The sequence below is a fragment of the Chinchilla lanigera genome, unplaced genomic scaffold (genome assembly GCF_000276665.1).
Source record: "Chinchilla lanigera isolate Chin_1 unplaced genomic scaffold, ChiLan1.0 scaffold00175, whole genome shotgun sequence".
NCBI lineage: Eukaryota > Metazoa > Chordata > Mammalia > Rodentia > Chinchillidae > Chinchilla > Chinchilla lanigera.
The window spans coordinates 1,314,377-1,329,588 of NW_004955576.1; the positions used below are offsets into that span (position 1 = coordinate 1,314,377).

At 34.7% G+C, this 15,212-nt stretch overlaps 1 protein-coding gene across 1 annotated transcript; it reads left to right on the forward strand.

The window, feature by feature from the left end:
- The first annotated feature begins 850 nt into the window (after positions 1–850).
- Positions 851–7,705, forward strand: LOC102011157 (olfactory receptor 2B11-like). The gene is made up of 2 exons (XM_005413952.1): positions 851–885; positions 6,775–7,705. The coding sequence occupies exons 1-2, from the start codon at positions 851–853 to the stop codon at positions 7,703–7,705; spliced, it is 966 nt and encodes a 321-aa protein (XP_005414009.1).
- Positions 7,706–15,212: the final 7,507 nt, after the last annotated feature.

Consider the following 15,212-nt stretch of genomic DNA (forward strand, 5'->3'; position numbering starts at 1 on the left):
AAGGAGAAATTTTGTGTATATGTATATGCAGGATAGTTAACATAGTTGTTCTACTGTCTTGTATTTCTTTGCTGAAAGAAACTGTCAATGAGTCCTTGATTGATCAGTACTGCACGTCTCTATGTGTTTTCATGAGAAACCACTTTGAAGATATCAACAAGCATTGTTAATTTCCTACCACTGTTTGTAACTCTGTTTTGTCTGTACTGGTCTTTTGCTACTTTGTAAGATGTTGTCTGTCTGTTAATATTTTCCTCCTTTTAAGTTTATAATAAAAAAAAAGAAATTTGACATGATGAGTATAAAAATCTCTAAAACATATCTTTAATTTATTTCTAGGTAGAATACTCTTGTTTCATCTCTTTGGCTTATTATTTTTTATTTTAAAGATAAAAGAATGAAAACATCAACAAAGACACAGACAAAAACAAAACAACACAAAAACAATAGAAGTCATACAGAATTTCAGACAAGATGGTAGGAAATTAACTATGGTGATTGAATTACACATTATTATCTTCAATTTTGTTACTCAGATAAAAAGATAGGCATGTAAAATGGAACAAATAATTAAATATTAACTATTCCTTTCAAAAAAGCAATAAAAATTTGTACAATTACCTTGTATATACATATATATGTATATATATATTTCCCCTTCTTTTTTTCCCCTCATCCCAGTTGTTCTATCTTGTTGAGAAGTTTCTTTCCCTTTCACAATATTTATTGTATCTTTTAGATTTTATTTATTCTTTCAGGTTCTTTTACTAGGGAGACAATACGATATTTACACATGTAAGTCTGATTTATTTCACTTCTGAGTATGGTCTGTAGTTGCATCCATTTACCTATGAAAGCCTCGAGTTCATCTTTCCTTATAGCTGAGTAATGTTCCATTGTATAAAAAAACCTCATCTTTTTCTTATCCTTTCCTCAACTGATAGCCATTTCAGTTGCTTCCAAGATTTAGCTATTACAAATTGTGCTGCTATAAACATGGGCCCCCATATATCCCTGTGGTATGATGTTTTCAGTTCTTCGGGAAAAATACCCAAAAGGGAAATATCTGGGTTGAATGAGACCTCTAATCCCAGTTTACTGAGGAATTTACAGACTGATCTCCACAGTGGTTGCACCAGTGTACACTCCCGCTAAGAGTGGAGAAAGATTCCTTTCCCCCACAGCCCCTCCAGATTTGTTATTGGTTGATATTTTTATAATAGCCATTCTTTCTGGGGTAAGATGTAATCTGCGTGTTGTTTTTATTTGCATTCCTCTAATGACTAATGATGTTGAACATTTTTTCATATATTTATTTACCATTTATATTTATTTATCTGAGAAACATGTATTCATCTCACACTCCCATTGTTGGATTGGGTCATTGAATTTGGGGAGGTCTGACATTTTGAAATTCTTTGTATGTTCTAGATAGATGTCCTTTGTCTGATGAACAGTTGGCTAAAATTTATTCCCAATTTGTGGATTTTCTGATTTCTTTTTGGTGGTTTCTTTAGATATGTAAGAAGATATAAAAATTCTGAATATCCCAATATCAGTTAACTAAATTGAAAATGTAATTAAAAACTTACCAACAAAGAAAAGCCCAGGTCCTGATGGATTCATAGCTGAATTCTAAAAGAAATTCAGAGACTTAAAGTCAACACTCTTGAAACTCTTCAATAAAATTGAACAGGAAGTAATTCTCCTTAACTCATTTCTGGAGGCAAGTATTATACTGATACCAAAAATCAGAGAAAGATCCAACCAAAAAACAGATCTGCAGACCAATTTCCCTAATGAACATAGAGCAAAAACCCTCAATAAAATACTAGCAACCAGAATGCAGCAAATCATCAAGAAGATAATACCAAGTGGGATTCATCCATGGGATGCAGGGATAGTACAATATAAGCAAATCAAAGAATGTAATAACCAACATTAACAGAGCCAAACACAAGAAACACATGATCATCTCAATAGATGCAGAAAAAGCTTTGGACATAGTCCAACACTCAATCATGATAAAAATCCTACAGAAAATAGGAAGAGATCATCTTTACTTCAATCAGATCAAAGCCATCTATGACAAACCAACAGCTAACATCACACTATATGGACAAAAAACTGAAAGTTTTCACTTTAAAATCAGGAACAAGACAAAGATGTCCACTGTCACCATTCCTATTCAATATAGTTCTGGAAACATTAACCAGAGCAATTGCACAAGACAGAGAAATAAAAGGAATAAGGATAGGAAAAGAAGTGAAATTATCATTCTTCACAGATGACACGATACTCTACATGCAAGACTTCAAAAACTCCACCACAAGACTCCTAGAATTAATCAATATATTAAGTAGCATAGCTTTATACAAAGTCAACACGCAAAAATCAATAAAATTCCTGAAGACAATAATAAACATACTGAGAGAGAAATTAAGGAAACCATATCTTTTACAATAGCATATAAAAAAATGAAAACAATCCATCTAACAAAAGAAGTAAAAGATCTATACAGTGAAAACTGCAGTACTCTGAAAAAAGAGATCAAAGAGGATTTCAGAAATGGAAAGACATTCCTCATTCATGGACAGAACCAACATTGTGAAAATGACCATACTCCCAAATTTGTTATACAAATTCAAGGCAATCCCAATTAAAATACTATTAATATACCTCACAGATCTAGAGAAAACATTCCTAAAATTCATCTGAAACCAGGAGAGACCCAGAATAGCAAAGAAACCCTGGGCAACAAAAAGAAGTCATGTGGCATCATAATCCCTGACTTGAAATTATTCTACAAGGCTACTGTTATAAATCAACATGGTTTTGCCAATAAAAAGAAAAAAGAAAACCAGACCTGTAGATCAAGAGAACAGACTGGAAGATGCAGTCACAATCAAAATCACACTCAGCAACTTATCATTGGCAAAGGGGTCAAACAAGTTCACTGGAAGGAGGATAGCCTCTTTAATAAATGGTGCTGGGAAAACTGGCTTACCACATGCCGAAGACTGAAACTAGATCCATGTCTATCACCATGTACCATATTAAAGTCAGAACTGATTAAAGATCTCAATATTAAAACAGAAACAGTAAATCTACTGGAAGAGAAAGCAGGTAGAAATCTTGAAAGCATAGGGTTAGTCACAGAGATCATAAACAAAAACCAAACTGCATGGCAAATGCTTCAAAGAATCAAAAACTTGGATATCATCATATTGAAAATTTTTTGCACATCTAAAGAAATCACCAGCAGAGTAAAAAGTAAAACCCCACAAATTTGGAAAAATTTTAGTCAAGTCCTTCAGACAAAGGACTTCCTTCTAGAACATAAAAAGATTTTTAAAAAATCAGACCCCTCAAATTCAAAGACCCCTCAAATTCAAATTGCCACAACATGAAACATGTCCATAAATTAAACAAAAAATAAATGAAAATAGCAATAAAATAAGATTAATATGAACATTCTTCTTCAGGAAGGGAGATAAATGATTAGGTCACAAACTGAACAGTGAACAGAAATTATTTGAATTCTTGAAGTAAGTAAAAAGTGATAACTCAAACTAAATCTTTGAGAATCAAGCAAGAGAAACAGAAGAGTATAGAAACATGGAGAAACAGAAAGCCAACACAGAGAAGATAATGAAGCACTGTGCAAGGCCAACCCTGGGTCCCTATAGCACGGGAGACTTGATTCCTGAAGCACAAGATAAGCCCACAGAAGCCCAACAGTTCCACTGATCAATAGTGGACGGCAGCTCAGGTCACAGAAGGATGTCATGGCTGTGGCAAGCTGTAAGTCCAACATGGAGTTTGGTCTGCATGGTAGATGAGCTAGGAATCATCTGCAGAGACTGTCATTCCTTGCAGTGGTATAACCAGGGCATCTTGAGAGGAGGGCTCTTGTTAAGACACTGAGCTTCTCTGGGCATCAGAGAAGAACAATTACATTTCAGAGTCTCACATTCTTTTAACTTGTGTGGATTATATGGGCAAGGTACAGAAGATGGAAGTTATGTGATCATAATAATCCTATATCTCTAGAATTTATCCACTCACCTGGAACTGTAGTCTTCCCATAACTGTTTCATACCTTTCCTCCATCTTATCTTTCTTCCACAGCACCCCCCCCCGTGCTTCTTTTAGTTAAGCAGGGAGTTGAAAAGCATTTGCATATTAGAAATACACAATATAAAAATATAAACTGTCAAAATGTGAAAGATGCAGCTAACTTGATGCTTAGAGGGAAATTTACAGCTTTAAATATTAATGTTACAACCAAGGACTATCCAATATGATTGAACTAATTTTTACCATTTACATCTTAATTGTGGGTCTGGGTGTGGTGTTAGAGAGGCAAAGCATTTGCCTAGGCTATGTGAGGACTGGGTTAAGTCTCTAAAATTGGAGGAATAAAATGCTAAATATAAATATTAAGTTAAACTCAACATCAGGATAAGAATTACTACTTATAAAGAAATATGTGAAGATAATAGCTTTTGACTTCTTTAGAAATCAAATTGGAAGGTGACAGCCTCATTCATGTCTTTGTACAGCTATGGTTATTATATCTTTAATGTAACAGAAATATCAAGAAAAATTATCATCAGTAAAACATTAAAAAATTGGATCTCAACAAAAATAATTGTCTTAATTTTTTCTATACTTACTGAAGAAAAATTTCAAAAAACAAATTTTCTAGGAGACTTTATTCTAAATGCATTTTCCACAACAGGTGCTAACATTTGTTTCATTTTATTGGAGCAAGAGTGTTACAGGGAAGTATGCCTACAGGGAATTTATATAGTATCTCTTGCCAAGAAATGTCCACTGAGGTTTATGGTCTCTTTAAGAAGAAATTCCCCCAACTTTATAAAAGAGTGAAAAGTTTTCTTAGCGATTATTTTAAAGTAAAATAGGTTTCCAGATCTAACTATTTTGGAATCCTTTAGATCAAATAAACCAATGACTGTTAAGTACCTATATATGATATGACATAAAATCCCTGAATGCAGGGAGGGTTTCAATCCTTATCCCCAAGTAATGATAAATTCTGACAAAAAGACATCAGAATTCTTTTCTGAAAGAAAAATGGATAGTATTAAAAATTTCAACAGTGATTTTTTGCTGTGTGTTGGGACTTAAAGTCAGGGACTTTTCACAGAACTACATCCTGGCATCCCTTTCCATTTGTTTGTTTCTGTGGGTTTTTTTGTAATTTTGAGAGAGTGTCTTGCTATGTCACTGAATTGTCCAAGATGGGCTCAAATTTGTATTCCTCCTTTCTCCACCTCCCAGAGTGCTAAAATTCTGTACATATCAGCTCAACATTGATTTAAGGTAAGTGTCCCATCTGGGTGGGACTGATCCAATTAATTTAATCTTTGCAAAAGTCGCTGGATGTTGTGACCTTTTTATGCAAAGTTGCATATTAGAAAATGTGTTATGTAAATAAATTGGCATCTTTTAAAAACGATTTATAACACTGAGATACATTGAAATTATTCTGTACTGGTTCCACTAGTGGGAATTTATGTTTAGTAAAGGTGTGTTGCAATAAAAATCTTAAAGGCATTATCAGATTCAAGCCAGCATTTGAGTAATTCAAGGACATGGCAGGGAAGAATGTTCAGTCCTTCTGAGATAGGTAACCTGAGGAAAAAGTGCATAGCAGACATAGAGTCACAATCAAACCTAGTACTGTATTTCATGAACATATGCAACACAGCATGAAGTCTTACACTTGAGAGAACGTGGTCAGATCCTTTGCCTAATTAGCTGTGACAGCAAGATCAGCAAGGAAACTGCCGCATATCATGGCTGTGCCTACAAAGCATACATACTGACAGTTGACATTAGGCCAGGTCTGGTTTTCTGATTTCAGAGGTATTTTTCAAATTTTATCATTACTTAACTCAGAGCATACAAATACACATGCACTCACACTTGTAATGAAAATAAATAAAGTAAATTGATAAAATAATATAACTATTAAATGCGCAGAACTACTCACAACATAAAAAGTACAAATACACACTATACCATGCTGATAAGGACTGATGCTTTTAATGACCCTTTGTTTCTATGCTTTACAATCAATCTCTCCTGTCTTGTTTTATGGACCTCTGACTATATGTTTCAATGATCATTTCTTTCATCTGTATGTTTCCTTTTAGAACAAAACTTTCATTGGCAAATGCCAGTCTAGGGTTTGTGGAATAGATCTAAGGAGTAGCAATATGTGACCTTTTTTTGCAAATCAGACCAATCCACAGGGAGCTAACAGAGCTCTGAACTAAGTTAATTCAACTCATAACCCCCTAGAATGTGAAGAAGACCCAACCACGGATGGATGACACAGACTTTGTGGTAAGTCAGCATGGGTATTTCTTGGCACTCTTTAGAATAATTAATTAATTAATTTTATTTTTTAATGTAAGTTCATCTGGAAGTTTCCCATTATCTACTTATTATTCTGTAAAAAGCTGCTATATTTGCTTCTCTTGGGTAAAACATAGAGATTTATTAATCTTTCCTTTAGAGGCACTACAAAAGTAATATTTCCTAGACTGATATATATTATACTTGCAAATATTAACTGACTTCTATGGAGTTATATCACAGTGAAAATATCTTCATAACTCACTTTATTTTATTTAACTAGATAGGTTGAGCATCAGAAAAATTCAATATTAAAATATGTCTTCAGTTTAACTTGAATTGTCCAAAAGAAGTGACATCAATGGTGACTCTGGGTAATGCTAGTGCTCCAAGAGTCTTCATTCTCCTGGGTTTCTCCAGCCACCCATGGTTGGAAATGCCCCTCTTCACAGTGGTGCTGGTTACTTATATCTGCACACTAGTAGGCAACATCTCAATCATCGTGGTGTGCCGGGTGGACCCTCGCCTTGACAGTCCCATGTACTTCTTCCTTTCCAACCTCTCCTTCTTGGACCTGTGTTTCACCACCACTACTATCCCTCAGCTTCTGCTGAACCTCTGGGGTCCAGACAAGTCTATCAGCTATGGTGGCTGTGTGACCCAGTTCTACATATTTCACTTCCTGGGAGCCACAGAGTGCATCCTTCTAGCTGTGATGTCTCTGGATCGTTACATTGCAATCTGCAAGCCCCTGAGGTACCCTACTATCATGCGTCAGTCCATCTGTGCCCTCCTAGTGGCCACAGCATGGCTCAGTGGTTTGGCCAACTCCTTGCTGCAGTCATCCCTCACCATCCAGCTACCACTCTGTGGTAACAATAAGGTGGACAACTTCCTCTGTGAAGTCCCTGTGATGATCAAGATGTCCTGTGTGGACACTACATTCAATGTAACTATGCTCTCCATTGTTGGGACATTCTATTCCCTGGTTCCTTTGTCATTTATTCTTGTTTCCTATGCATTCATTGTAGCTTCTGTGCTTAAGATTAAATCCTCAGAGGGAAAGAAGAAGGCATTTAACACATGTGGTGCCCATGTTATGGTTGTATCTCTCTTTTATGGGCCAGTAATCAGCATGTATGTGCAACCCTCTGCCACTAAGTCCCAGGACAAGAACAAAATTATGTCCCTGTTCTACAGTTTGGTGACTCCCATGCTTAACCCTTTTATCTACACTTTGAGAAATAAGGACATGAAAGGGGCAATGAAGAGGCTCCTTGTCTCACTGTACCATCAGAGAACAGAACAAGGGTAAATATTGTTTTTACTCCATGCCCTCTCTGTGTGTGGCTCAAAAGGTCTTCATTTCTAGAATTATCTCTTGATTTAACCACTTCCAAAATTGTCAGCATCCTACTTATACATACATTTTTGTAACATATTGCTGATGTTCTTTAGGTATTATTTCAAGTCTGAAAACTAACCTCAGTTTGTCTACAGTTAGTGTGAGAGAAAATGATGCTGTCCTATTGTTTTATGTTCATCTAGAAAAATCTAAAGATCAGGTGAGAAATAAATGCTTATTTTTGGACTCAGCCTGTCAGACCAGAAATAAAAAATGAAATCCTATGGTATATTTGTGTCATTTCCATAAAAATACAAGTAATTTATATTACAGCTTATCTTCTTGCTACTATGGCTATGATTTGAGAGTTAATATTTCATATATAAATTAACTTATTACCAAAAAATCAATAAGCTGGTTAAAAATCATAATCTGTAACTGATTCTCTCAACTGTACATTCACCAGTCTTTCAAGAGTGTGATAAGATGAGGGAAAAGAGAAAAGAAAGAAGGGAAAATTGTGTATATATGTATAAATAGCTAACATAGTTCTACTACTGACTTCTATTGCTTTACTGAAAGGAACAGTTAATGATCAATTATTTAATCAATCTTGCATGTCTCTGGTTTCCTGAGAAACCACTTTGAAGATATCAAAATATAATACAACAACTATTGCTAATTTCCTACCACTTTGTCTGCTTGTTGTTTTTATGCTATTTTGTAAATGGATGTCTGTTTGCTAATATGTTTTCCTTCTTTTATTTTTAAAATAAAGTTTTAAAAAGAGTGTGATAATTCAAAAATCATATCTGGTTCTGTTCCTACAGATCTCAGAAAAATTTCTGCTTTTAACATTAGTTAACTGAAATAACTTTCTATGCTTCGAAGGAGAAAGGTTCATAAATAAAATCCTGAGAGTCTATTTTGATGCGCTACTGTTAAGGATTGCTTAGCTTTCCTCAAGGAGATAATCTACATTGAAAAAGAAAATTAGGTGTATTTGATAGATGTTTTTAAAATCTGAAATAGTTCACTTTCTTGATAATTAACATTAGTTGTAATCAGAAGAATTAGTAGAAAAATAAAAAATTCCCATGTCTTTCACCATGCACTAAATTAAAGTCAAAATGGATCAAAGATCTAAATATTAAAACAGAAACACTAAATTTATTGGAAGAGAAAGTAGGTAAAAATTGTGATGACATTGGGGTAGGCAGAGAAATCATGAACAAAAACCAAACTTCATGGGAAATACTTCACAGAATCAACAACTGGGATCTCATCTTATTGAAAAGTTTTTGCACATCTAAAGAAATCACCAAGAAAGTAAAAAGAAAACCGACGAATTGGGGAAAAATTTTAGCCAACTGCCCCTCGGACAAAGCACTTCTATCTAGGACATATAAAGAATTTTTAAAAATTAGGCCTCCCAAATTCAAAGACTCAGTCCAAAAATGGGCATCTGAGATGAATACACACTTCTCTAACGAAGAGATACTAATGGCAAATAAATACATAAAAAATGTTCAAAGTCATTAGTTATTCGTGCAATTCAAATTAAAACAAAGCTGAGATTCCATCTCACCCCAGAAAGAATGGCTATTCTCAAGAAATCAACCAAAAACAAATGCTGGAGAGGCTGTGGGGAGAAAGGAACCCTACTCCACTCCTGGTGGGAGTGTAGATTGGTGAAACCACTGTGGAAATAAATTTGGAGATTCCTCATAAAACTAGGATTAGAAGTCCCCCTTAACCCAGCTATTCCCCTTCTGGGTATTTTCCCAGAAGAATTAAAGACATCATACCACAGCGATATATGTGCACCCATGTTTATAGCAGTACAATTTGTTATAGCTAAATCTTGGAGCCAACCCAGATGTCCATCCACTGAGGAATGGACAAAAAAGTTGTGGTATTTCTATACAATGGAGTGTTAATCAGCTATTAAAAAGTATAAACTTGAAGATTTGTAGGTAAATGTATGCAACTAGAGACCATACTCACAAGTGAAATACATCAGACCCACATGTGTAAACATCATATTTTCTCCTTGGTGTAGGAACCTGAAAGAGTAGGTAAAAGTCAAAATGTACAATAGATGATAGGACAGGGAAAGCAATTGCTCAAATGAGGGAATGATTAAGGTGAGGGAAAGAAGATAAAAGAAAGAAGGCAAAACATATATATATATATGTGAATAGCTGCGATGACTGTATTGCTATTGTCTGATGGTGTACTGAAATGAACAGTTAATGCTCACAATTTTTTATGTTCTGATCGACTTTGCATGCTTGTATCTGGTGGTCTGAGCAACTGATTTGAAGGTAACAATATGCAATGAAATTACAATGGAGAACTCCTACCATTTGTGTAGTGAAACCGTGTATTGTATCTAAAGTTTTATTGAAGAATTATTTTCTTATTCTCTTTAATAGTTTGAGCAGTCTTTCATTCTTACATCTGATAATTTGAGCAAGGTAGTTGAGGATAGTGATATGCAATGTAATAACCACTGTTGATTTGTATTAATTTGTCTTGAGACCCTGTATCACTTTGAATGTTCTTGCTTTGATTTATTTATGTTTGTGATACTGGTATGCTGCTATCTTTCTATTTTTTGTTCATTTTTGTCTCATGTACTATGCTCTTTAAAATAACAAATAAAAATATAGATTGTCAATCAGACCTCAAGTTTTATAGAGTTGAAGTAGAAAGGCTGATAAAGCTGCAGGAAGGGGTATTCTGTTGATTTTATCAGTAAAATCTGTTTCATTTTAAGTCAGTCATTTCACATCATTTTCCACTTATCATCCTTAACATTATCTGTGTTTTCAACTTGATTTCAGGCGTATGTTTTGTTGTTCTAACAACTAACTGCATTTATTTACACAAATGTGTCTCATTATATCTCCCCAATCTTAGTCTGTTTCACTACACACTTCCCAATGGGAAGCACAAAAAGTCTATTGATTCATAGAATGAAAAATTACATTAATTCCAATCCATACTTAATTTTAACAAATTATTTCACTCTGTGCATTATTAATTACAATAAACTTCCTTTTATATATGTGATGAGAAGAGTACTATGATTTCTCTCTTGTTAGGGACAAGGAAACAGCTCTTTTGGAAGCAATTTGATCCTTAGGCTCACCCTTTCCCAGTGGTGGGGTCTTCTGGATTCCTGGCAGTCCTGACTACACCAGAAATGTACACCCTTTAGATGACTGCTCCTCTCTGCAGTGTGACCACGGGTACAATTCTCATTTGGTAATCTGAATGGTGAAAACAATGTGTCCTATAGGACACAATCTTTGCATTTTTTTAATAGGCAATTGAATGATAAGTATCTTCTACTGTCCTCATTGCCTCCTCTTAAAACCTACATCAAGTGCTCATGCAAAAATGTGTCATGTACCAAATGACGATTTCAGCAAAATAAGTTATGCACTTAAGGCAATTATCTTCTGGTAATTTTTTGATATATCTTAAAATGTTATCAAAAAAATAGAAAACATATCCAAAATTTTGAAAATGCTATATATTATTCATATTTTGAAATCAAAATTAATTAGAAATTGTTAAATCAGACTTAATAGAATATTTCTATTTTTTTCCTGATTTTTTTTGAGAGGAAATAAGCATTGTTTGGAAATTAACTCATTAGATGTTGCTGAATTCCAGAATTGGAGGAAGGAAAATTGATGAGCTGAAGTGAGGAGGAAAATCTCTCGTTTGTGCTGAACAAACAAATACCTCCTTATGAAAGCTTGGTGGTACTGAGAGAAATCTGCCTCTAATCATCCTGTTGTATCTTCTGAGGCATCCGAAATACAAGTTGTACTTATTACTTGAGGATTAAATTTTGGCAGTAAAATATTAGCTTACATTTTCAATGTCAGTATTCTTTACTGGTTGATTCTTAATAATGGTATAAATATGATAAATATGTGTATCTAATTGTACCAATAAAAAATTAATAGGAGTTTCTGTATATATTATAATTTAGTTCTTGCTCTTTAAACATTAAAATAAAGAGAATAATGTGTCTTTCTTAACTAATATACTTTCTCTTAAAAGTGTAACTCTTTCCTATATATTATAATCAATGAAATAAGTCATAAGCAATTTTAGATTAAATACATAAAGATGTTAATATCCCAAACTATATAAGTTGCTTCTCAGTAAAGCTATTGAAGGACATTTCTAAAATGCTTTGCCATGTGCCTTGGTTACATTTCTCTTGTTTCTGAGACAAAACAACTGTCACTCAAAATTAAGGAAGGAAAGGTTTATTTAGATCACAGTTTGTGGAGTTTTCAGTCCATAATCTGCTGGCTTCAAGGGAGGGTGTCATGGCACAGGAGCAACAGTTTAAGGCAGCGGAAGACAGCAAAAGCAACAAGAGCAGAATAAGAGGAGAAAAAGCCTCTTTTCCTCCTTTATATTGTATACAGGTTACCGGCCCTTGGGTGGGTATAGCACTCACCTTGTCTGTGCCCTGCTCTTGCACAGACTCAGAATGTTTACAAAGTGACGACCGCGGCTCCCTATCAAGTCACTTAGTTAAACCTCTAAACTTCTCAAATTGACACAATGTATCAACTATAACACCATGTGAAAGCAAATCTGTACCTGGACTGACCTGCTCTAGTTTTAATTAGCTTCCATACTCATCAGAATCCTTACCAATCCTTCTAATATCAGACTCTTGAGAAAATCATGTCCAAAAACTGCTTTGAAAAACTTCCTTGAGTAATTTTAGCGTTACCCATAGCCCAGAGTCAATGAAGCCCAGTGCAGGGAAACACTGTGAGGTTAACATGCAAAGCGGACTGATGGGAGGGTAGACCAGCAGAGGAGAAGGTAACTCTCCACCCCACAAGTATGAAGAATTCTGGATGAACTTGAGAACTGAACAGATTTTGGTGATATGTTTAGTGGTGCGGTACAGCTCTGAAATTTCCTTATTGTTTTTTGTTTAGTTGATCTATCTCTTTGCAAAAATGGGCTATTAAAAATCCTCTACTGGGCTGGGGATTTAGCTCAGCGGCAAAAAGCGCCTGCCTGGCAAGCGCAAGGTCGTGAGTTCGGTTCCCGGTACCGGAGAAAAACCAAAAAATAAAAAATAAAAAAAAAAATAAAAATCCTCTACTATGATTGTGTTAATGTTTATTTGATCTTTTAATTCCAGCAGTTTTGCTTTATGAAGATAAGTGCACCAGTATTCCGTGCATATATTTTTCAATGTTATGGCTTGTTCTTGGATTGTTTCCTTAACTAATATGTGGTGAACTTCTTTGTCTCTTCTAATCAGTTCTAGCTTTAAGTTTACCATGTCTGATATTAAAATTGCTATCCCTGCTTGTTTTGGGGTTCCTAGTGCATGAAATATTCTCTATCTTTGAATTTTTAGTCTATTAATATCTTTTTGTATTAGATGTATTTAAGTGCAACAGACTGTTGGATTCTGTTTCTTGATTCATTCCTCAGTCTGTGTCTTTTGATTGGAAAATTGAAGCCATTAACATTGAGAGATATTGCTGAGATATGTTGGTTATTTACTATCATTGCTATTTATAATCTATTTTGCAAAATGTTATTTACTATCATTATTATCATTGTTATTTACTATCATTACTGTCATATTCCTTATCTATTGATGTACTTCTGTTTTTCTTTTCATGGTATTTTTGTTGCTGTTTATCCACTGCCCTCATTGGTTTCCTGTGTGTCTTTATCTGTGTCTAATTCACTGTGTCTGTCAATAATATTATTGAATGTTATCTGTAGAGCTGGGCTAGCATTCATATATCTTCTAAGTTGGGCTTTTTCATGGAAATACCTTATTTCTCTATTTTTAAGGATAGCTTTGCTGGGTAAATTAATCTGGGTGGAAAGTTATTTGATTTTAGAGCTTGAAATACTTCACTCCAAGCTCTTCTGGTCTTCAGGGTTTGTGTTAAGAAGTCTGCTGTGATTCTATTTGGTTTATCTTGATATGTGATTTTTTTATTTTTCTCTGGACTTTAAAATTCTGTTTTTCTGGTGGACATTTGTGAATTTAATCAATATATGCTCTGATGAATTTCTCCTTTCATCATAATTGCTTGGTGTTTTATAAACACTGCTTACTCCTTTTTATATTTGGGAAAATTCCTTCCATAATTTCTGTAACCATGTTAGTGAATCCATCTGTACTATCTTCTAGTTTTTATCTAACTCCCACTAACTTTAGATTCTTGTTGTCTCCTAATAGCTACTTTATAGTCTTCTCTTTTTCTCTTGTTTACTTGTTGACTTCTTTGAGCTCTTTATAGTAATTCATTGTTTTGTCTTCAATATCAGACACTCTGTCTTCACATTGGTCATTTCTACAATGGATGGATTTCATGAAGGTTTTTATTTCAGGCATGTCTATCTGACATCTTTTTAAGGATTTCATATCCTGGTTGAATCTATTGTACAAATTTTGAATTGTTTTGGTTAGCTTGTCCAGATTCTTACCTATTTTCCAAAAGTTCACCATTGGCATATTGACTGTAATGGCTGTGACCTTTTGCTTTATTTTCTCCTTGAAATCATCTATCTTATTTAACCTTTCTAAAAATTTTCATAGATTTCTAGTACCAGCTATTCAGTTTCTTTTCTCTTTGTTGTCCCTTGTTTTATCTTGGGAGAGTGGGGGGGAGGATGTTCAGGGATTTTCTATGTATTTGTTTCATTATTTACCTACTTATTTTTGTAAATGTCTTTTTTCCCCTTCCTTCTGTCTTCTTTTCAGGGGGTAAGTTAGTACAAATTTGAGACTACACAAGTGAGGAGAATTTGTAGCTTATGTGGAGATTTTTAGTAAGATGTTGCAAAAAATAGAAGCTCATTCAAAATCCTTAAAGCAAGAAATGATGTTGGTTTGTTTCTACTGATAGTTACATCAGGAACACTCCTAGCAGAAAGTAGCACACTGTGACTGACAGATCTGGAGGAAGTTTAGCAAGGGAGGTAATCACAAGGCAAGGTAGGGATTTAAGAATGCTAATAAGCTACTTCTACATGTGCATGATGTGTAGATTAGTGGGGAGCCTTGTACCAACCAAAGGCCTGAAGTAGCAAAGGGAGGAATTCATACAGGAAATGAGGTCCAGGTAGTCTGTCTGCACATGGCACCCTCCAGGACTTATGAGCACCACAGGTGGTCAGTGTATTCCAGCATAGGGAATACATACAGGTCCATTGCTCCCTGAGTGTCTACTGTACTTTAGAGTCTCAGCTGGTGACACTAAGACAAACTCCACCTGAAACAAGATCAGGATTACAGGGCATTGAGCCTGTAGGCATAATACACAGTAATCATGTACATGGTGGTGTAGCAAGTGAATCCAGAACAGAAAGAGTAAAGTAGAAAAGCCCAAAAATATATTTATCAAAGAAAATGATACAGGTAGTTATTTGTAGATAGAGGACAGGAATTATG

What these genes read in the sequence shown, in the direction of transcription:
- LOC102011157 (XM_005413952.1), top strand. Translation starts at nt 851, where the DNA reads ATGAAAGCCTCGAGTTCATCTTTCCTTATAGCTGA. An exon ending in TCATCTTTCCTTATAGCTGA is followed by an intron (nt 886 to 6,774) that starts GTAATGTTCCAT and finishes GGGTAATGCTAG; the next exon opens with TGCTCCAAGAGTCTTCATTC.